The sequence below is a fragment of the Branchiostoma floridae genome, chromosome 13 (genome assembly GCF_000003815.2).
Source record: "Branchiostoma floridae strain S238N-H82 chromosome 13, Bfl_VNyyK, whole genome shotgun sequence".
NCBI classification, from domain to species: Eukaryota; Metazoa; Chordata; class Leptocardii; order Amphioxiformes; family Branchiostomatidae; genus Branchiostoma; species Branchiostoma floridae.
The window spans coordinates 12,676,892-12,702,207 of record NC_049991.1 but is presented as its reverse complement, the minus strand read 5'-3'; the positions used below and the strand labels follow the sequence as shown (position 1 = coordinate 12,702,207).

Here is a 25,316-nt window from a genome sequence, read left to right as displayed (position 1 = left end):
GGGTAAAGTAATCAATTACTGTTAGTTATGTGGCCTGGTTGACTTTTACCCTCAGTGGGGGATTCCTATCGCTTATTTAGCTAACGGCACGTCCTTCCTGAAAAAAAGAGACAATCTTTCCGAATTTGATCTCTCTCTCTCCCTCACGCCCTAAAATATTGGATAAAAAGCAGCACGTTTATATACATGCTTTGTATAACTACTCTCCAAGCAGAGGTTAGGCTCCGGCTGTTTCTTGCCGTCTGCCGGCGGACGTCAAGAAACATGACAAAATAGAAAGCCCGATAAAAACGACTAAAAAACGTCAAAAACGGCCGGAGTCTAACCTCTGCTTGGGGAGAAATATTCATATAACATCTTACTACTCCTTTCACAGTAAATAATTCAATGTTAGATTATATGGCAAGTAAAGGCTGAACACTAGAAACATCGAACGCGCAGACGTCAATCTTCCCTGACATTTCCCCAAGTCGAAGGATTGCTTTTGACATTTAAACGCTGACTGGGCGCTGAGCGACCGTACGTGAACGTTCGTCACCATTACGCACGTTCTGTCCTCGGTAATTGAGCCATAGCCAGACAGCGCATATAATCATCGTTATAAAACGATTTTCCTCAATTCCCTCCAGCTATCACTAATTTACTGACTTGTTTCACTATTTAAAGAAACTTGTGACAATTTTTATGTGAAAGGCTGTGAATAAATCAAATAGAAAAATGAATAAATTGATAAAATTATTGTCGTTAGCGTTAACGTTTATTCACCTTTTAATTCTTCTTCAACATTTTACAAAGCGTTCTTCAACATTTTTTTTTCTATAAGTACTTATGATATCCTAATTTGATAGCTTTTGGTCCATGGTCAAAAGATACATGTAACGTTATACATCGGTAAAGCGCTAACTATTAAACGAAAGTGTTATTGAACCGGTCGATGCCCCGTCCCTCCCCCCTGCGCGGGTTGGTCGGTCCCTCCTGTCCCAGGCTAGTCCAAAGTTCCAAGATGGCGGTGCGGGTTGGGCAGGCAGCGGCCCGGGCCGGGGCCCCTCCGTTCTGCCTGAGTCTGTGCTGTGGCGATCCGCAGGACATCGAGCAAAGACAGCGGTCAAAGCAGATCGACAAAATGCTGGCCAAGGAGAAGGTCCATCTCCGCAGACAAGTCAAAATCTTGCTGCTAGGCGCCGGCGAGAGCGGCAAGTCCACCTTCCTCAAGCAGATGCGCATCATCCACGGCAAGGATTTCGACGTGGAAGCGCTGAAAGAGTACAGACCCACGGTCTACAACAACATCGTAAAGGGGATGAAAGTGCTCGTGGACGCTCAGAGAAAGCTAGGCATCAAGATGAAGGAGCCAAGCAACGAGCTGTACTGCGATCAGGTTATGAAATTTGAAGGGACGATCAAGATAGACACTGCCCTGTTTTTGGAGTACTGCCCCGCTATCAGGGCACTGTGGTCCGATGCGGGGATTCAGGAGGCGTGGGACAGGAGGAGAGAATTCCAACTGGTAAGAAATTCCTCTTCTTACAACTTGTAGGTAGTCCCAGACACACGCCTTCGGTTGGGTGGTTATAAGGACTGTGTTTTTTGTCCTGTCTCGTGCCTAACAACCTCCTCCCCCCTCGTTAGTACGAAATGAACTCATTCCGGACCCGACGCGTCTCTCCCAGCACAGTTACGAAGACTCCTGTTTTGTTGTTGTCCAAAGTTCATCTTTTACGAAGGGTTAGCAACTTAAAATGGTCTCCCTACAATCTTCAAGTGTTATACTAGGGATTCAACATATAAGAAAAGCCTAGGTAAATACACAGCTTGTGAAACTGAAGCAGAAATCCACACGACTTTCACGACGCCAGAGGCGAGAGACAGCCCGAAATGACCTGGACTCCTTTCACACTCCGCCCAAGATTTGAATATGTCATCTCCCTAACAAAAGCTGGGCCTCTCAGCGACGCACCAAATTAAAATCACCATTGTCGGGATTCTGTTCACGACCTAGCTATTATATCTCTACCTTTTCAAGGAAGGGAAATAGAAGGCCCGAGTGATTTTCTATCCTGAGCAGGGGTGGGAGGGGGGCAGATGTAGCCACGCCCGGGTGCGGTTGTTGTCCCAAGGGGTGACCACAGACTCGCTCTCCGGGATATTCCCCTCCAAATCACTCGGCAACTTGTTCCTACATTCCTCTTCCGTGTCCCTGAGTCACGTCTTATGCAAAGGGTTTAGGGAAATCCTGGAATAGCTCAACAAACTTAGCAGTTTCACGAGAAAAAGTTGTCTGGTCCTCCCCGAGTTGATGTTGTTTGCAGGACATGAGGAATTGTCAATCAACTGCACAAGACGTTTATTCATTCCTCAGACTGGGCCTGTGTTGAGGGAGGTAAAAAGTTCCTCTGTGGTATTATACAAACATGTGATACAGACATTATCTAAGAAGTACAAAAATAGTAAAACCGTGCATAGGTAAAACGTAACACTGACTGGTGGAATTTGTATAATTGGAATAAAAACAGGCTCCAGAATAACCCCAGGGTCAGTCATGCCCCCAGGCAAGGCTGGGTTCACAATAGGGTAAGCTTTCATGCTACCATAAAAAGACTGGAATAATAAGCGATATGTATTGAAATCCACAGTAATAGCATGTCAAAGATAGATGTAATTTGACTCTTCTTTTTTATAATCAAGTTTTTGAATGATTTTCATACTTTAACCATTAATATTCTGAGAATTACACAATGATACTAAAAATGAATGAGATATGGAAGAGTGGTTTTGTTTTATATTTCGTGTGTATATACTATGAGGACTTCAATTTCTTTGAGTCCTTTTTACTAGTACTACTGCACACAAGTACCAAGTAGGTGTTTTACTCCTTTTTCCAGGGTGATTAATTTGATTAGTTATGGTAAGAAGGAAAACAGATTACAGATGCCATTAGTTTGGTTTCATTAGACTATGATTAGTGTGCTTGTTCGTGTGCAAATATGAAAAAAAATGCACCAATGGCTTTGAAATAGAGCAAGACAAATACACTTAGAACCAATGTAACATTTCCCTGCTGATAATGTTACTGTAATTTGACGCCCCCAAGAAATCTGATGACTTGTGACTATTACTCATAATTTTGATTGCCACAGTTTATCTAGAATAAAACATACTAAAGATGCATAACTATAACCCTGAATGGTTTGGGACGGTTTATTATTACTCACTGTGATGACTGATAACAATTTCCAATCACTGGGAATTCTCTGAATCATTGATGTATTATTCACAAACGTATCAACGGTTGCGCCATTTCCGGAAACAAGGTATGTTTACAAGTGAAATACTTCCTAGCAGGTTGTACAGCAACATCCTGGATGGAAAGAAGATCAAATTTGTCTCATACATACCTAAGAATAGGATTCATATTCTGTTTTCTGAAATGATAAACTCAATGATATCTCCCCAGATAATGTCAATCCCCAAAAATTAATCTATAGTCCTTGTAGGGATTTGTTACAAATCAGTAAACCTACAGATTTGCATTTTGAAGCAGTGATGCAAGATGGTGCACCACCAGGGCAATGCATAAAGAATAGACCTTGATCGTACCATTTATTATTTTGTGTTAGAACGTGGAAGGTGCACCATTTGTGACAAACTGCAAACATTTGTGTGTGTAATGGTACATGTAGTCAAAGGTCAATACAGGTCATCCTCTAATGAGGTGAAGCGTAATCTTTTTTCAATAGCTTGGTTAGCTGGTAATGCAGTGTGGCTCAGGTTTTCAGCGAACCACATCCGATCATCCCTATTCCCTACTCTTCTCAGTTTTCGATAAGCATGTTGGACTTTTCAACATGTAGAGGTATAATGCCTTAAGTTTTCTTAAACATCATGGGATCAAAGCTGTGGGAACACCCCCTAGTAGGAAGGACGTATGAACCCCATGTCCAGACTGTTCTTGTCAGAGGCTCCAGCCCCTGACCCCCGATCTGTAAAAATTGACCCATATACATTGTACAATGATGTAGCGAGTGGTCGGGTTGCAGTCTTGCAGACCACCATGCTATGGAGATACAGGCAAAATGATGCAGTCAATGCAGAAATTTAGAATCGTACATTTATTTTCCCCCTCAGAAAATGTACTAAAAGAAAAACTACTATTTTGATTCATCAATACGAATGTTTTAACTTTACTATTATTCATCTTATAATAAACCTGATTATGGCCTGAGCAGTCACATGTGTGGTGGAATTCCCGATATTGAATAATTGATGATATGTACATTCAGTATATAATTTATGAGGTAGTGATAAAACTGTAGTAGACATACACGTATGTCAAGCAATGAACAGATTTATAGTTTTAACATAGAAGCAAACCAAAATCCTTACATCAGCAATTTGTATAAAGAGTAGAAGATACAATATAATTTTTCCTCAGTGGTTTGTCAAGTGACAAACACCACATGAGAAAGATCATATGGACGACTTTGAATACTCTACATATAGGATATTGTAGTTTATATAGAAATATAAAAGTTACGCCATCACAGAATTCTACTTATCCTAGAATTTCTCTTTTCCTATTCAGTTGGAATAGCTTAATAATATTAGTATCTGTTTTCCTTTTTTTTCTCTTCAATTTGGTTGAAGATGTTTTGTTTTGGGCAATGGATGAAAATTGAAGTGTTTGCCAATGTGAACCAAATAATCAAATCAATATGGCCTAATACAGAATCTTGGATGACACAAACAAATCGAAATACATTCTTCACTAGACTAAGATCAGGATAACATTATTGTGCTGTAGATTATGGTAACGCTTGTACATATAATACCATTGTAGCAGAGATGTCATAGCAATCCATTCTTCCTTAGAACTGTATTAGAATGTAACTTAATACCATGGTATACTACAGGGATTCCTTAATTAGATGTTTCAAATCCCCACTTTTTGGAAGGGCTTTGTAGGGTCTGGTAACATACAGGTTGTCAATGGCAGCCATGTAGTTTCACATGTGTGCTACCCTCTTGAGCTGACTCAGTGAAATTCCCCAAATTTGTTCTTGTACTCAATTTACTCACTGTAAGCTTACTGACTGCACACAGTCTCTCAAACACTGTTTTGCTAGGCTTTTAAAAGCTTTAGTGTTCAACCCTTATTTTGGGAGACATTCACCCTGTGTGAACCCTGCCAAATTCCAAGTCCTGCACAGAAATAAACATTCTTCAAAAGGGTTTTTCTTACTTCCAAATTACACCTAAAGCTCAACAGTGGCTTTTTCTGACATGTCCTGGTCCGTCCTATTACGCATCTAATAGGTGAAGTTAAACAACATAAGTCTTACGGAATAGCAGAGGTTTATCTGTATTTCTGCCTAGTTGGGCACAATAGCATGGCTGATTTGTGATGGCAGTGTTGACCCCTGACCTGGTGACATTCCAGGCTCCCTCCAGGAACTACCCACTGCACCCAGGGTTTTGTGTTTCTGTGGAGCTCTGGACAGTAGGGATCCAACAAGGATGGACATGTAATCCATCTGCTGCAATCAGGCTGATAGACAGTTGACCTAGTAACTGTTAAATAGGATAGACCAATCTGTATGGTGATCGTATCGATAGACAGTTGACCCAGTATCTCTTAGACAGATCATGGGGTATTGTTTGCAATGTGTATGCAGAAACGTGCATGTGTTTTCTTTTGAATTTCTTAGTTTTCTGTTGCTCTGATGTCTTACAAGTGGCTTTTCCCTAACAGTTGCCGTTTCTTTTATCACTTGCTTGCAGTGTTTTTATTTATATTAATCCCCCCAAATCCTCCAACATGGTTTAGTCCAAAGGTTCCACCCAAAATTCAATCCTAATAGTATTACAGTATTAGTTCTAGGAATCTGTGTCTCCTCTTACATGTTAATACAGAAGTATACCCTCATTATCCATAGAGATGTTGATAACAGATAAAGACAGGCCATTCACAGCAATGTAATTACTGATATTGAGTGCTTGTTAGGTGTTCTAGATACTGTATTGCTGCTGCTTACTTGTTGTTTTTCCCACGCATTGTAGCCATACAAAAACAGGTTTTTCATCCAGTGAGCTAATTAACGATTCTACAACTACTAGTCAACATGTGTACATGTAGCTGTCACTCCATGATGATTACACACATTTACAGACTTTCAGTACTTCACACTTTGTTCAAGCCGAAGGCTACTTTTACCATGGCGCGTCCCTACTACAAGTCAGTTCACTCACACCACATTTGTATCTGTCTGCAGGCAAAAAATTGCATGAGTGGTAGAATTGAAAGAAAAACAATGCAGAATGAGTTAGATTTTGTAGGTATAACAGATTAGTGAAATGACCTTTCCTGAACTGTATTTAGATCATGGCAGGGATAATTATTGAGCCAGAACATTATTTCTAGTTCATTTGATAACCCCATTGGTGCTGAGGGCATTTGAAAGCAGATAGCCTTGAATCAAACAATCTCCTTGCAGAGGGTGAATTTACTACTACATTTAGCTGTAGACTGAGTTACCCACGCACTAATGGATTCACAGATTCAGATCTGACTCCTAAAGTAAGATGAGCCATTTTGTCAAAGTACAGGAAGTGAAATTATAGACATGTATTCAAAAAAGGCAGGCTTTCAAGGTTTTTGTTAGGGAAAGAATTTGGGAAAGAAAAGATTTATTCCTCTAAGACCTGTTCATACTAGGCATTGCAAATATGGATTCGCCAAAGCACTGGATAGATTCCAATCCACCAAGCTTGGTATGAGCGGTCACAATCCAACTCCAAGAGTTGGATTCGACATGGAATAGGTTTATAGGGATCAATCCCGTGCCTGGATGAATCTGAATTATACACAACCAGGGTCTGATAAACAGTGTATGCTGCAGTGTAGTTAGACTCGGAAAGCATAACCACATGGCAACAGACTATGCTGTTGCTGGTTTATGCATATGTATGATGTTTTATGATAAATATCATATTTTATCTTTCCCTTTAACCATTACAGGATGGTTTTGATAACTTTCACGAGCTATCGGGTGGTCCAGGAGGTTTATACATGTAGTGTGATGTACACATACCCATGTAAGCTATCATGTAGCTTGGTAGTTAATACATGTACACAGATCATGTTAGGAAGACTGATGCTGGTATGTTGTAGTTTGACCCAAATTTGCAGAATACCAGATGTTACCTGTCCCTGGTGGTATACAGAAGTCCTGAGGTCCATTGTCTAGCCACAAACAGCTGACATGATACTGATACTACTGCCACGAAGGTTGTGTTTTTACCAGCACTGGTTTATATGTTGATTAGTACATGCTAATATTCTTTCTAATGTGATTGGATTGAAAGTAGGCTATTAATAAGTCCATTGTGGGACATTTCTCTATCTCGTGTCTGTATATAATCCTTGTATAATCCTTTTGATCCATTTCCAGATTCATACTGAATGATAGATATAAAAGTCCAGGCAAGATATATTCTATATATATTGTTGTTATTTCTTATGCTTCTCTTGGATCTACACGTCTAACAAATACATGCCCTGGAGCGAGTATAATCCAGTTATTTTGTGTAGATTATTATGTGTGTGATTCTGTTACTCAGTGTAGCCAGAAGCAAAATGACAAGTGCCTATTAATGGTATTATACCGAACTACTGTAATGGCATATACATGAACAGATTATCCCCAATATAGCTGTGTAAATTTTGCCTACGAGCTGTCATGTTAAACTTAAAGATCAGTGACATGCTGAACTTCTAACCTTCATCCATGCAACATGCATATATATGCTGAATTGCAATTTGCATTCTGGTGGTGTGGGGAGAAGTTATTGTGCACCAGCATGTCTGTAAGTGTTCTACATGTATAATGTTGTAGACCACAAACCTCCACATTATTTTATATATAATATTATTTATAATAAGACCAGTGTCAACACTTGTAGTTGTTGGTGATCATTTTACATTACTTGAAATAATACTTTTACAATTTACATCATGGTGACATAAGCATAATGTTCATAGCGACCATCTGTCCACATAGACCAGATTTTTTTTGTCTTCTGAGTTGCCATCTACTTCTAGGGCAGTTTCAACTCCAAAGTGTTAAGGTTTGGGTCCATTTACATATACATGTTTGTTTTGATGGATTTGTTTAATGAAACAGAAACCTGTCATTTTTATCATGTAAATTGTAATATATTTTGCAATAAACCTGTGTACTAATGTTAGACTTCATTTGTTGGATGGAATACACATGTATTAGACCTTTTTAAGATGAAGTGTGACCTGAAAACAAGATTTTCCAGCAGCAAGGTACCAGTATTTGATTTGCAACAATGGGACAGACTCACAAAACAATTCATGTTTCTCTATTTGAGGTATAGTCCCGCTATAGACAGATTAACAGTTATATAGTCGTGCAACTGTTTTTGTCCAAGACATTGCCGGCCAGCAACGGTATTTTCAGGCTATCTGAAGAAGATCAAAATAGTCGTGTGGCTATTTCTCCTTGAATCATCGTGCGTCAACCTTGGACCTGGTTGTGCGACCCTTTAGCGGGGGTCTGCGACTATTCTCCGCATGTCTAAAGAGGAATCGTTGTCAGCGAAGGAAGTGGATAAGCCTGCAGCATTTTTTTTCATCTGGAAAAGGAAAACTACTCCATTTTCTCTGTAAATTATGTTGTAAGTAATGGATAATATATAACATTTGTATGGATAATAATTAATATATAACATTTGTAGGTCTGAAGAGGGCCATAGTCTGTATCAAGGTATAAGAGTTTGTAATGAGCATGAAAGTGAATTCTCCCATTTGTTACCACCTGTTGGGTACATATTACAAACATGTGTTCTGACTCAGTGACTGTAACAACCACATCTTTCTCCTATCAGAATCCTTAATCTCTCTACACAGCAGTGAATAAATGGTACCTTTGAGAAGGCTTGTTAACCTTGGTTCATGGGCTACCATAGGGAGGGGGTACAGATTTCCAGTTTTACAAATTACTCAGATTAGCCAACCTAAAAACTGCCTTAATGGTCCTCTAGTGACGTCTTTAGATATGATCATACCTGTGGTAGACATTTACTCCTGTAGTAATGTATTTAGATACCATACCTGTGGTAGACTCCTACTCTTGTATGAAAACTTTCTTAGTCTGAGGAAAAATAAGAATCGTGAGCATGCAGTTTTCCCAAAGTAGGCCCACTACAATACATGTCATGTATAAAGGTTGAAAGAGTTGTGAAACAAGTTTTTCTTGAATTAGTCAAGAAGCTTTGTAAGCTTTCTACTAGGGCTCCTTGAACATGCAGCGAGTGCAAGGAATCCCGGTAGAAATTGGATGGTACATAGGCTATTTGTAACATTCATTTGTTCAAGTAATCCAAGTGTTTGATCCACATGTCTGTACAGGGATCACCTGAGGTGAACATGCAAATAAGGATCAGTTTTCACCAGAGTTCAAAGGTCATTGTAGTCTTGCAACTGGTTTGGGTATGAGTATGACTATGACTAAATAGTATGACTATTAGTGAGGAAAGTATTCAAATCTGCCTTTTTACCTTATTGGAGTTATTAATACAACAGTATACGTGCCACATATAAGTTAGTTATGAGATAGGTTTTCACACTTGTTCATATTTACTCTATTACATGTACCTAGTAGTGGATCTATTACAGTGGATTATTGTAAATATCATGATCAGACATGTTAAATGATGCATTAGTATTTTACAGTCTTTACGAAAGTCTTTTGTACAATCAAAACTGCCCAAGACCACTCATGGGACCGTTAAAAATTTGGTCTATGTGGAAAGGTAATCGCTATTGACAGGATTGTTAGCGGCTGGGTCATGTGAAAAATTATGTATGGTAACTTTAGTAACTACATGTACAGGTAGGCAGGATTGACAAGTGAATTTTGTGACAGCTGTGAAGCTAATGGGCATTACAAACCTGCCTAACAATAGTAGCAAAACGTCGGCAGTGGCCTGTAGTCCAATCAATATCTGTTCCCTGTATAATCGTGCTATGACCTTTTGTTACTTCAACCCCGGCACTCCTTAGATCTGAGTGTTCCACCAAACGTCACTGTGCGAAAGCTGTCAGTTTGAATGTGCTGGAAAGCACGTGTATGAAAGGGTGTGTGGGCGTGTGCTGTACTTTCAGAAGTGAATGCGCTCCTATGAGGTGACAATTGCAGCGTAATCTTTTTGATTTATCAGCTAAATATGTGAACACAAGCTGTGTAGGCCGGGCCAGAAATAGATAGGCTTCTAGGTTTTTTTTTTCAATGCTTTAATATGAAGAGGGAAAAAAATCCAATGGCTTAAGTAATGCGGCTGCTTGTAGACTGTAGTCAATGGTACAAAATGGAGAAGAGGAACAAAAAGGTGGTGTCATCTTTTAAAAAAAAGCCACCACCCATATGCATTCAGTCAGCTAAAGAAGGTACACATAAAAATTGAAATTGCCTTCATTAGTGAAAGTGAGCCTGAGAATTTGCATCATTTTACTGATTTCATCATCGATCCTGATATCAAAAGTACCATTTGTAATTGTGCTCCTGAATCAAAGAGCACAGTGCTCACCATGGAGATAACAATCCCATGCTTCAATGGGGATGTAGATAGATTACATTTTACTACAAACATTTAATTTTGTGTGTGTATGATATTGAGACAGGCTGGGGCTAACATGTGAGGAAAAAGTAACAGAAGTGGGTTGAAGCGTTATCCTCGTTCCTATCAAGATTCTTCCACAAAAAAATATCAAGATGGAGCCAACTTAGCCGAGGAGTTGGATTTACATGTACAGTTACTGTTGACCCTGACATAGTAACAGCAACGTCACACTGTCAAACATACATTCTGTCATCTGATGTGTTAACTATTGTCTAACCCTGAACTTTAAGATGATATTTAATGATGGCTGGTTTTTGCCCTGCCATGAGATTTAAGGCCCCAGAAGTCAGGTGAATCTATAGTATTTTCATACCTCCCAACAAGCTACTGATACTACATGTACTTTATACTGCAAATAGTAAAGTCTGCCCATAACATCAGACCCAACCTAGATGACAAACAAGTGGATCCTTTCCAGGAAATGGAAAGTAACTTGAGTAAGGGAGATTTGTTCCTGGAAAATGCCCTGACTTTCCCTCAGGTTGGTTCCATAAAAGCGTTTCGTGTTTATGGTGAAAATAGGGAGATGGATATCATTTATTCATTGATGCATCACAGATTATTACTGCTGTATTATTTTGCTGCAATGAATAATCTGTGTAGCCTGACTACCAATACAATGACGCTCTTGATTCTAGCGGCTAACCTGCTTGGGATAGCAAGAGGTTGTATAACATGTGAAAGGATGAAACATAGTAATTCAAAAGCAAAGAAATTAATTTCATATTCTATAGTAATAGCCTAGTCCCTAATGCATGACTAAGAACCCTTTATACTAAGCCTTGCAAATCAGATTCTGCGTTGAAAGCGTCGGGTATTACTATTTCTACAAACATATATGATTATGAGTGATAAGTGCCTGGAAATTTGAGCATAGAGTTCCAAATTCTGAGTTCCATACAAAATGCTCACCGATACTTGACATTTAATGTCTGAATTTAATTCAGGAATTATCACAGAAGTTCAAACAATTGTACTTAATTCTTATGTTGTTTGATAAAGCTACAAAAAAAACACTAACATACAACTGTACAAATTACTACAATGTGGTTTTCAAACTGCCATTCCTGTCCTTGGAAACAAGTGACCCATTTTATTGCTGCCAAATTACAGCACATCAGAGCCTAGTGATTGCACACAAGGCTGTTGCTCCGAGGACTCCTTCCTTTGTTCAATCCCAGGCCATAGTTACCACATCTGACAACATGTATAGCCGTTGCCAGGACATGAGTGCTTCAAAAACACTACCATTACCCTGCTAATGCATGGCATAATATGTACAAAATAGCTCTTGATAACAGCTGATTTGGTTTTGTAACTACATGACTGTATGGATACCTCTCAAACTCATAATAGCAAATTTCCAGTTCCAGTGAAAAAAAAAGATATTGTGACGATTTCTGAATAAAAAGCAGTTTCTGAGTTTGACAAGCATCAGTCACCCATGCCTATAGCTTAACTACATGTACTTTTACTAGCAGGTGCAGTGATTGAGACGGATAGGAAAGAAATGACACATCTAGCTGCTCATTACTCCTGGTACTGATGAGTTGTGATCGTTTTGATCTATCCTGTCTACAAATGTTGACTCTCCAATCAGCAGTTAGGCGTGCCATAATTACAGCAGTACAAGGGACCAACCAGGGATCCTGTTAGGGTTTTTCTGAGCAGGGAACTGGGCCCTGATAAGTCCTCATTATCATACAAGAGTGCACCCTCATGCCCTTGGGCGCAAAACTTATTCTCCAAGCAGAGGTTAGGTCACAGAGATAGCAGTGTTCTGGATTTTTACTGGCTCGGTCCCGGTAAAAATCCAGGCCACTACTTAATAATCTCCACAACCCAACCTCTGCTTGGAGAATATGCAGAATTGACAAAACAGGAAGATTTTCAATTGACCACTGACTACAACGTTTGTCAGGGTACAAGTGTGTAGTCTTCATCTGTGAATTGTCCCACATTCCCTCAGAAAGCCCTATAATATTTCCACATCTTAATTTCCAACACTCAATATTGTTGTTACTTTGCATTACAAATCATACACTGATTTAATGATTACTATTTTGCTAGAGAGAAGCCATTTTCCCTCCTGACCACATGATTCCTCGACATCTGACCAAAAACTATATCTTATGTATGTTTGATAACTTTAGTTGTTTTACAAACACCTCGAATCAGATTATGGTTACAAAGTCCTTAAAAAACATCAATGTGTCAAATTAAAAGTTATATCCATGATAAAGGACAAGATAAGACACTGTCTATCTAAGCCTAGTAATGAATATTGGCTCTATCTGTACATGTGTTTTGTTGTACTTCATGTATCTTAAGACTTAACAGTTTTTCTTTTGTTTTGTCCGCAGGGTGACTCAGTAAAATACTTCATGGAAAATGTTGACAGAATATCCAGTGTGGTAAGTAGTACAGTTTTCTTGTTATGGAATTTTTTGTTTGAATAATTATTGACATTTTCATGTCTATCCTTCAAACTTTGTAGAAAAACAACATAGTGGTAAAAAACACATGCAAACCTTGACACACTTTCACTCACTGTACACACCACACCTTGTACTGGGATCAATACTGATCAATATTTAGTCAAAGAGTCTTGAAAAACATAAATCTGGGAAAAATATAGTTGTGTCGGGAGACAAAAAAAGCTAAAATTTATAAATGCTAGCTGCTACTGTACCAGCAAAGGGTGAATGCTTCACACAAAACCCTGTACTGGCCCACCCAAGACAGAGTTTTACCAGGCTAGTCTCAAGAGACCTGCCCAAAATAACACACACCAGAGTAGCTCTGACATTTTCTATTACTACTGGGCAGTACAGACTACAGTACTAGAAAAGATAAGGTACTTGTACATTCACTTGCTTCTTGTATACATATGCTTGGCACCAGCAATTATGTAACAAGAAACCATTTCCGGCAGCAGACAATTATATTTGATTGGTGATCATAATTTGTTTACACAAGTGTCTGCAAACAGTCCAGTAGTTCTCCACTGTGTCCGCAATGTATTGAGATACACACACAATGTTTCTGAATAGAGCTTCCCATACAAAATGTACTTCCCATACAAATTTCCCAACAGATTCTATATTATGTTGTCAGTACGCAGTCTAAAATCACAGCATAATTGTTCTGCATTTGCAATTTAAGCAGATGTTTGTAGTCTGGTTTTGGCTTAGGGTCCTTGTGTACTGATGAACACATTTTGTATATGATTCACTTAAGCATAAACACACATGACTTGTATTGTAAACAGGATCTATGATGTTTATTGCATAAACCTGCACAAGTGGGATAAAAACTAAGTATAATTTCTTTGTTTCATTGGAAAAAAATCTTTTTCTAAATGTCTTGTCTGGAAATCATTCCACTGTTGTTGGTCATTTCAGCACAAGATGTTATAGAGATAGAAATTAGACATCAGCAAATAAACCATGTGTCATCCGTGATTATGTGACCAGATGTTACATGCCCCAAGGTCATATTGTAACAGGCGCTTGCATTGTACATTATGTACACAGAAAATTTGCTAGTAATACTTAGTTGAAAATTTAGGACATCCATTTGCTGTTTAGCCGCTTACATGTACAGTAGTAATGTATTTCCCTTCCTGCAGAGTTTTGATTTTTTGTTTTGAGTTTCAGTCAGAGGAAAACTCCTGATTTCTGAACCATGAATTCCATGAGACCTTGACATTAAATTAATGTTAACCATTTTATTTATACCAATAGACTTAAGACTATACCAACATGTTGATGTAGGATGGGGTTTTGTGCTCGTGAAAGACGTGAAAAACTTGCGTGTGAAAATCTCTGCACGGAAAATATTATGCAAATGAACTGATTCAAAAACTTTTTGCAGTTTTAAACCTAAAAGCTGATAAAAGATGATGCAAAATAGAATTGTCATATTGTAGATGGGTTCACACTTCACAGCCTTGGTGTATTCATGCAGAGGCTGTCTAATTGGAGTGCCTGATAGGTATTTTAGATCATATGTGATGTTTTACATTGTATCTAATGATTGTATTTAATGTTTCAGCTAGCTTCACAGGCTCAGTCTATTAATGTTATGTCTCTGTGTTTTTGTCTGGGTCACAACACCAGTGATTGCTGCCTGTGACCTATATATATATACGTGCATCATGTTTTTTACAATGTGAATAAGTCAAACTACTTTTACACTCTACAGTACAGAATCTCATTCTAGATTCTGTCAAAATTCAGGTGATTTTCAAGTGATTATAAATGTTACGTTTTCATGTGCAAAAATTTATATGTGAAACAATTTGCTTGGTTTTCACATTTTTTTTACTCATTTCAACAACTTAACTTTTCATGCACAAATTTATCATACACATATTTTTCACAGCAGAAAACCTGTTCCCTCTTGATGCACTTTGGTTTTTACCACTGGCCAAAAATATACGTGATGTAGATAAAAGTAGGCTTACCAGAATAGATTGCCCTAGCCAGAGCTGACAGGGCCTTTTACAAAGTGTACCTCATCAGTAACATGGCTGGCTCAATCTTACCTGGGGGAATCGTCTGCTGGCCATGCTGTTACATGAACATTTTATTGGTCCATGGTTCTTGACTGTAAGTAGTTAACCATATAGTGATGATATAGCAAGATATGAAATAAACCAATGTATATACAATTATGTACTTTTCTCTATTACCACCGCAGCAATGTTTGTTTGTATTTTGTGTCCTGGAGTAATACCTAATACTTATCCTGTGTGGAATATTTTTTCATAAAAATTCCCCTGCAATTCCACGCCTAGCTGCTAGAGGGCCCAAACTAACATCACTTCTTCCCGAGCACAAGGGTTATTTAATGCCTAAACATTGCGACCATAGCTTGTTCAGAACGGGAAATATAAAAACATTAAGTCCTGCTGCAGTACCAAGGGAGGCCGCGAGGGGGCTCAAAATCTAATCATTTCCAGCTTTCGTCACATGCCACCAACACACCAAGTATGAAACCAATCCATCCAGCTGTTATTTAGTCATCTTGTTGACAGATAGACAGACACACACACACAAATGCTAGTGAAAATATAACCTCCAATAATATATCATGGAGGTAAAGATATAGAGAATCCTGCTTATGTATTTTCAACCCAGTGTTTGGAACAACATGTAATTGTAAGCACTTCAATGATCTTCATTGAATGTCATGTAATCAAAATCACATCAATTGAGAATTCAGGTCATGGTGGTATATTTTATGGTCATATTAACTCATAAATGAGTGCAAAGGTTGTTTTTTGCAATTTGGTAGGAGCTATTCTGTACAAGAATGCATGTATCTACTAGTGCATTCACATGCTGTTCGGAAACAAAAGCATGACATTTCTTTGCTGTCATGTCACCTATAGGTGTTTTTTCTGCCAAATTGTTTGAGTCCATTACGATGCTAATAGGCCGTTCTGTTGACGGTCTTGCGGCTTTGTCAAAGTATGCAGACCAATTCCAATGCTGCAGGACAGTGAAGTCTCTCTGTAAAATGTACATGTTTTTATGTAGAATGTACCATTAGCAGAATGTCATACCGGCCTACAACTGATTACCTATGGGTTTGATGGGTGGATTGATGAATGTATTTACAACCTGTACCAACATTCCCCCTTGACAAAATCATCCTATACGATCTCTCTGTACTGCAGAGGGCTTTGATGTAGCTTTGTGGTTTTGTCAGCCCTTGAGGGTTTTGCTGTATGGCAGAGGTTCTTAATATCTTAATGTGCCATGCCAGTAAGAAGGCTGTGTTGCCTAAGTCTCCACACTCATTTTCCATTAGGCTCCAAAACTAGCCAAGCTCCTTACATAAACTCTGATGCAGCTAATGCATTAGGAAGGAATTTATTTCATATCTTGTACATGTAACGTGCTCTGTTCAGGCTCCAGTGGCAGTTTCGTCCAGCATTATTGTTAAACTTATAGTATTATTTGTGCCTCACATATTTTTTTCCTTCAGGGCTTAAGTTGCTAAATATGAAGTTATCTCGTTTACGCAATATGTTTCAATATTATGATAGTACTAAAGCTATATTCTTTTAGCTTAATAGTACCAAATCGCAAGTTAATGACATTCTTCATGCAGTTGTAAAAATTTTATTCATTACATTCAAGCTCAGGTTTTGCATTGTGTTAAATGTCATTCCTAAATAACAAACCTGTAAAATAGCTTACAACAGGTAAATATGTGCCTTTGAGTTTGAATAGTTTGATAGCTGACACGATTGCCAGTAGAGGAAGTGCAAACATGTAACGGTTTGTCTCATGAATAGGGTTAAAGAATGTAAAAAATTCAGGAACACCTGTACATGTTTGGGTGGGACTTATGTTTTGTGCCAGAGACTTAGTGTGTTGTCACATTATTCATAGTGTAAAACAGGGAAAGAGGTAATGACTGGAAATTTGGCATTTGTGAGCAAATGCAGGATGTTTCCTACAATTCTTCTACTGCTGGGTCACTGACCGCATCCAAATGCAAAGAAATATTCACTAATCAGCGATTGGTCTGGGACTTACTGAATTTTAGTCAATTTTCTCCAATCTACATCGTTCAGAAGCCAATTATTGCCTACTTCCACAAAGTAGAAATAAGGAAATGACAAAACACAGAGCTGAGAACAACCCTGAGTAAAATTGGAAAGGTCCATTTTGGATCCAAGGACAATCGCAGCCACTGACAGACACACATTTGTATTCATGAAGATTGAACTCTTCTAGCCTTGAGTGCTAAGAAGGAATTTGAGCAAAGAAAGTGAGACTTGCTTCAACAAGGTCAACAAAAGTTGCCCAAGGTCAAGACCCACATTCTGTGCATAAACATCTCCCTTAGCTTCAGCGGCTGACTGGGAGCTTGGAATGCACGCCTGCTGAGGTCTATGTGAAGATGTGCATGGGGATACAAGATTGTATATTCCATAGGAAATCTTGTGTTTTGTATCTCAGGTTGAAATGCTCATGGCTATGATACAGTAATGTATTGGAATTACACTTGTATGTAGAGATAAACCTGTGCTTTTCAGACTTCAGTAAACCCCATGTCTACCCACCTGCATTGTTGGTATGGCTGCTTCTCTGAACAAAGTCAGAATTCAATCAACTAGCCACATATCCAGCTATGTTATACATGTAGCTTCCAAGTCTCTTCTGTCCTCTCCGCAAATGGAGCGGAAATGGAGAGGACAGAAGAGACATGGCAGCTATGATACGGCTGGATACCAGGCTATCAATCAACAGCTTAGGAATCTCTGTGGGAAAGTTTTTGGTGAATGCGTTGCTGAAATGAAAAAAAAATTGACTTTGTAAAAAAAGTTTGTCTGACATCGAGTGGATTAGATTCTTTAATAGTCTCTATTTATGTGGAAAAGAAAATACACATTATGACACTATCAAATTGCATAAATGTAATTTTATGATGTCTCCCAGAGACAGCGAAATAATCTGATACTGTTAATGTGACATAATGTTACAGTGATATTGATTTGACATTCATTTTACCCTGTAATGATTTCGTCAAAGGAAAAATAGCCTTCATATTAGAATATTCTTGTAAGAATGAGCTCAAAATAGCAACTTCAGATCAAGGAAGTTGAACCTCTTTTCAACCTCCTTGTTCAGATTGACTGAATGGTCCACAGTCTCTGTCTCATCAAACCTCATGCTCAGTTCCTGAAAAGGGAACTGAACTTCCTGAGATGGAAATTCCCCGAAAATTGTGAGTGACCTCTTGGATTATACAGTACAAGAGGTCAAGGAGCCCTGGGCTTGGTCAGGGGTGAGCAAGGGTCAATTGGCCCCTTTCCTGGTGGGTCAGGATGTTTTTAACTGGCTCTGGTGATGTGAGAGAGATTATTGTATGGCCGTATCATTCCGTGGTGTAATTTTAGAGCTTTATGATAAGAGATTTAAGTTGAAGGTTAGTAAGTATCATTCATCCAGACCTTTATGTAGGTAGCAATGTTTCAAATACTGGTTAATTGAAAATGTGGGGGTGAATTCGCTCCACCTGGTGTAAGTTTGATAAAAAGGACATGCATTGTCAAAATCATGATATTTTCAGCCACTGGTGTTACATGAGTGCTTACTTAGTAACATTTTCAACATCAAAAATTCATTCTTGTTAAGTTGTTAGTTACAGCTGTCGTCCTGGCACACTGTTTTGTCATACCAGTTGATTTGATCGGTGGTAACCTTCCTTGCTATACAGTGTAATCATAGACAGCGTGCTCACAAATGTAACCTGCAAGCAGGCGTGAATGACACATTGTACCTCTGAAAATAGCTCTACCTCTACATATAGTGCTAAAGCTACATGGAGAATTCGAAATGCCTGGTTGCTGAGATGCGCTGTGCTCCCATATTTTACATTTGATGCAAGCTGGTTTCAAACTTAGATAGCTAGATAAACTAGTACTAGTAGTTTCCAGGAGAAGACTATTACTAGTACTAGTGTCATGCCAGTGGCCAACTTCTATAATATATGCACCAAAGATCAAAATTAATGTTGAACCACTGGATCAGGCATGGCAAAGATCATGGAATATTAAGTTATCGTACTGTCAAAAGGAGGATTATTCTTTTGAATTTTTCACAGTGATTCTGTTAAATATATCAGCATTCACTGGTTTTCCGGCATTTCTGCTGAACCAGTTTTTTTATCGACTTTGCTCATCTTACTTCACTGAAGTAATTTGTTTTAGAATTCACTTGCAGAGATCCCAATTAAGGGCTTAAACGTGTAGCCACTTGAAATGTTCATTGGCAACCTTGAATTTGGCTGAGGTTGCCTTGCACCTGCAACCTGAAATGTATAAAAGAAGATATTAAAACTGCAGACAAGATGAAAACAACTTTCAATGTGAAAGCTGAAAGAATACTAGCTGAAATATATCAAGAATCACATTTTGCAGAAAACAAAATTAAAAGTACTGAGAGGAGTACTAGTATTTCTAACTTGTAAAGTGTTAAAGTGTAGATGGACATTAGTACATGTGCTATAGTACGTTCACCTGCTGCAAACCTGAGCTGAACCTCTTAGTCTCTGATGTTGAGTGTCATCAGAATTATACTTGTGCTGTCTCTATTCATATGGAAAGTTATGGAACTGCAGATGCATTTGAGGTATGAAGAATAGAAGGCTTTCGTGCACGTGTGGTAATCATACAAGACTGGCTGCCTTCCCAGTTGGGGAGCCCAATTCATCCATCTATCAAACAAAGTTAGCTGAAACTTCCAGCTGTGAAAGAAAAACATATTTGTACCATCAAAAGCGTCCTGTCAACTTATAAATGAACTTTCGTCTCATTCTGTCATGGTGATTTGTAGCTCTATTATTACTAGTATTAGAGTTATACAGGTGAGTCCTAGTCGGTTTTGTCTCCAGCTTTAAATATCATTTTGTCCCGCAACTTTTCGGTGTTTGTTGTGTCATCCTAAGATAATGAAAATTTTGAACATCCCCTATAATGAATTTTTGATTTTGGGGTAAATTTTTCTTCTTAGTCAATCCCAACAAGCAACTTACTGTCCTGAGACAGAGGGTTGGGGCCTTGGAGACATCCCTCGTCTTGATATTCAAATAGCATCTGTAATTCTATTTATACATTTTTTTGTATGAACATAGATGTAAATTGAATCTAATTCACCTCATCCTAAGCGCCACTTATGATCATAGTTTTGTTAATTAGATTCTCTTTTTAATGCAGTACAAATATTTGCACAGGCACAAGACTTAGACTCTAGTCTAGTCTATATTAGGATTAACTTATACTCTAATTTCTAAAGGAAGAGATTGGACTTGGATGACAATGATGAATTTCAAGGTACAGTCAAACCTGCCCGAGCGACCACCTCTTCTCAGCGACCACCTGGCCATTTCGACCGCTTTTTCTCGGTCCCGATTTTTTTTCCTATTGACGTAAGCATTAAGCGACCTTTTCTCAACGACCACCTGGCCAACGCGACCGCGACCGGCCCAAATTGGGCCCCTTAACGACCGCATCATTTTCAAAATTGAGGTTTTCATCGATTTTTGATGATAACTAGTGCGATTTTGTGCCGAAATCGACCAGTTTGCGTCGGATTTTGACTGCCATTACGATGTTATGTTTAGAATAAAGATTGCGGCGGTCAATGGGTGGGTCAATGGGGCAGTCTACTGTAATATGGGAGGAAATTTCTAAGAAAGATCTGTGTAGCTCATACCTTTTAAAGAAAGATCTGTGTGAGTGCTTTTGTCCAACTGTACTGTACATTCACCCTTGGGTAAGTACGCTATTGGGACGTACCGGGCATAGAATTCGAAAGGTGCACCGTAGTTATTTCAGATACGACGATCAAGAACACAGCGATGCATAAAGGCTTGTATGGTAACTGACAGCATCAAAGTTTCCTTACTGTCTAAAACGTTAGTGTACAAATATTAAACTGTATCGTATAAAAGCTGGGGTTAAATTTACAATTTACAGTGTGCGTGTTGTATTTGACATTAAATACCTCACTTCTTTGCGTGCGTGCAGTGTGCTTGCTATTTGCCATTAAACACAACGGAAACCGTTATACTTTGCATAGGGCATGTTTTGAGTCGATACTCTTGTCAGCGACCACCTGTCCAAATCGACCGTTTTTGTCCGGTCCCCCGGGTGGTCGTCTTGGACAGGTTTGACTGTATATCAAACTTTAAAGGCTTTTGCCTTGAAGGCAATACAAGATCTTGATTAGCAAGTAAAATCAACCTTTTAATAAGCTAATGAACTGTTTGAAGACAAAAAAATTGGAAGAAAAAAATAAAACAATGAAAGATATGGTTAGATGAATACAACTGATAAATGATGTCTTGATACCCCACAAGACTGGCACTCATGAATACCAAGAGCTGAACCTTTCCAAGGATCTACCAGTAAAAGTGGAAAGCTATTTTCCTCCACCCCCCGGGACACACTCCACAAGTTTTAAAAGAGTACAAACAACTGTGGATCTACAAAGAAGGATTTGCTCACTCGACAGGCTGCCCTTTCAATGCAATTTCACACAGAGGTCGCGTTATGTGCAGTAAATATAGAGGCGAAACAAAGGCCGGCTTCTGGAGAGCGGCGCGCTTGCGGCCTTCCATGTGGGAGTGTGTTCACTGCGATAAACAAGTAATATTGCTGCCCATAGATCACTGACAGTCGCTTGTATGCAAGCACACAGAACTGAAGAAAGGAACTTATCTGTGTAGCTTCCTTCGTATCCCCTGTAGGCACATGTGGCATTTATTACAGCCCACTCCCACACTGAGGAGAGCTGTATGATATTACACTTGGTTTGAGATTCTTTTTAAGTCGTCCAGCCGTAGCAGATTCAAGAGCGAAGCTTTCAAAATGTAATGATGAAGCTGATACGAAAAACAGTGTGTCCAGGGGCAGTTTGTATGCATATAGGAAAGAATGTTGTTGAACTCAAATCATTTTAATATAACCATGCAAGGAGCTCCTTATTAATGTTTGAATTTGAAATGATTGGTGACTTACTTTATTGCTTCTGAAAAATATGAAGTCAGTTTTGTTGTGGTTGTGTCAATTTAGCCTGTGTTTACACAATCTCTTGTAACTGTAAGGCCGGCCACTAGGAGCACAATTTTATCTCAGGGCTTGAAATTCATTTTTGGGATCAGGTGCACTGGTGCACCCAGCTTAAGAAATTGGGTGCACCAAAAATTTTTTGGGTGCACCACTTAAATTGAAGTAATAACCTAGTAATAAAACTTAGTTACAAGCTATCAAATTCTTAAACAAGTACCATGACAGACATTTTTATTATCTTTCTAATACTTGTGAATGTGAATGTGAAGAATATGATGCATACTAGTATACTTTGATATCTTTACCTACACAAACCTAAGAAAATATTTGGGTGCACCCTGTTCACCCACAGAAAAAGATTGGGTGCACATCTCCAATTTTGGGTGCTCATGGGTGCACATGCACCCAGTATTTCGAGCCCTGTATCTATAATTAGTCAGGCTATGTCAGTTTCATTTAAAGGTGTGTTCAGATTGAAACTGAAAGCTATGTAAATGGAACGTTTTTAATATTTTATGTTCATTGATAGGTACAAATATAACCAGCTTCTGCTGTAAGGTTTAGTTGTGAATAATGAAGCTAACAGTGCCTAATCGCATCTGAGCCCTCAAGTTAGATCTCCATGTACCTATGTGTAACAAAAAATCAGGACTGACATGTGAAGTGCTAGCTGTCAACTAAAATAGCTACATGTATGATGTGGCAATTAAGTGAAGGATGGACCATTCTTCTGATGTCGTTTGAAACGTTGGCTTCGATGAGCCAAAAATATCTCTCTGGGTTGAGCATGATTGTATTTGTCTAAGTGCGCATAATTGGTATCGTGTAATGGTGATGGTTGGCATGGAACCCGTGGCCATTATTCCCTGGCTAATGGACACAGGTGTAGGGTTAATTACTTTTGTCACTCCATTCATATTTTAGAAATATTTTGTTGCATGGCTTTACTGCACATTGTGAATAATTTGGCATTGGTCTCCATAATCGTCACTCACTCACTATCTTACAGAATGATAATGTTACATGAATAACCCACACATTTATGTGGCCTGGAGGCACTTTATAGTTTTAGAACCAGATTGGAGATGATACAGAGATCTCTAATCTATACAACGTATAGCAACGTAGTTATACAAATGGTGAGTTTGCGGGACTGTAGCATGCTGCCTAAGTTGCTACTAATGAGTACCATTGGTAAATTTGGTGCTAAAATGCTGCCTTAGCAAGAAAGAGGTAAAACAAGCTACTAAAGTATAGGGCCTAAACCTACATGTACACTGCTTCTTATAACAAAGGCAATCTACCACAAAAAGTTGATACCTCAGCTTGTCTTGGACAAAAGATAATCTACCACAAAAAGTTGATACCTCAGCTTGTCTTGAACAAAAGATAATCTACCACAAAAAGTTGATACCTCAGCTTGTCTTGGACAAAAGATAAAACAACCAGAAGTTCTGCTACAGTACCAAATTCACTCTTTAGAGGGCCCAAATTCAACATGACCATTGCATTCCCAACACCTACCCACATACCCAATATCATCAGAATCCATCAAGAAATTCTCATTGACAGGTTATAACTCTGGAATTACAAACAGACAAACAACCAGACTCAAAACTCAACTGTCATGAAGATGATAACACAGAAATGTCTAGCAGCAGACTGAAGGTGTCCGAGATGTTCCTCTAGAGCTTTGATTAGCCTTTCAGTGTGCAGGTTCAACCTTGTATTCACCTGAATATGTATACCAGGATACACTGCACTAGCAAAATCGCAGTTGTCTAATTGTAGGACCTGAAATATGCATCTGCAGTTTGCATCTTAACGCTTTGGAGACATAGAAAAAAATACAACTTCCAATTCACAAGATATACTGGTAACATTACAAGAATACATTACAGAAGTCAAACATGACTTTCAAGCATTGTAACAAGCCTTGAAAGAAGAAAATGTTTCTGGAAAGTTCCTTTGGCACATAATACCTGACCAGGCGGTCCTGTCATGTCAGATAGTTGTTTGTATGGATGACACTTCCTTCACCTTCACTCAACAGGAAGTCCTTCCTGACTTCCTCACGTGTATGTCAGGACTACTGACACGTGAGGAATATTACTGCATGTTACTTCTGCCATGTGTAGTCAGGTACTTAGCTATAGAATGATCTATAGTCACGTTAGTCACTAACGTGTACAAATAGGCAGGAAGTTCAGCATGACTTTGACAGATGTGTCTTTAACTAGAGTTCCGGTAGCTCATACCTTTGACAAAGGATGATAATTAACTGACATATTCAAAATCTTTCACATTGATTGTGCTGATTTAGATCCGCATTTTATATCAGTTGACTATCTTCTTTTCTCAGATTATACAAGTTATTTAAGCAATGTAAGAAAGTATTATCTTAGCAAAGAAGGATATAGTAGCATTTTGTCATAAAGTATGCAAATAAGATAATGTATAATTAGAATCTAATTACGTCTGTCAACACTTCAGCTATTTACCAAAAGTCATGATGATTCATCAACCCTTTCTTTAATTTATTCTCCTTCAAACAATCAAACAAAATTGGCCCCTACAGTTGATAGGGAGACCAAAACTATGTTCCTTCTTTATGAGCCCAGGAGATCATATCCAGAACAGAAGGTATCAGAACTGCAGTACCATGGCTAGCCAGCACCTACCAACATCCAAATGTTAAGAACCATCCTTGGCTTCTCTAGTTATGCTGTTCACAGACAGACAGACAGACAGACAGACAGACAAACAGACATCCACACGCACACTCAAACAAACACCTACGAGTTACAGTTTGCAAGCTAAAGAAATTCATTACGAATGTGGTATTACCATGACTGTATGAATCAAATGTTACAGAAAACTGACATATTCTATTTTGAGCCTTAAACTGCAAGAACATTTTTCTGTAAAGTCCCTCCAGCATATTGCCTGATCAGGTGGTTTTGTCATGTCATATAGTGAATTTGAATAATTCCTCATGCACATGTCATGACTACAG

General features: G+C 38.6%; 1 protein-coding gene across 1 annotated transcript in view; it reads left to right on the top strand.

Annotated features, from left to right (window-relative positions):
* The first annotated feature begins 815 nt into the window (after positions 1–815).
* Positions 816–25,316, top strand: part of LOC118428891 (guanine nucleotide-binding protein subunit alpha-12-like) — a 28,867-nt gene continuing 4,366 nt past the window's right edge. The window contains exons 1-2 of the mRNA XM_035839169.1: positions 816–1,507; positions 13,068–13,118. Of these exons, the coding sequence (XP_035695062.1) occupies positions 935–1,507; positions 13,068–13,118 (624 nt within the window). The 5' untranslated portion in view covers positions 816–934. The remainder of the gene's footprint in view (positions 1,508–13,067; positions 13,119–25,316) is intronic.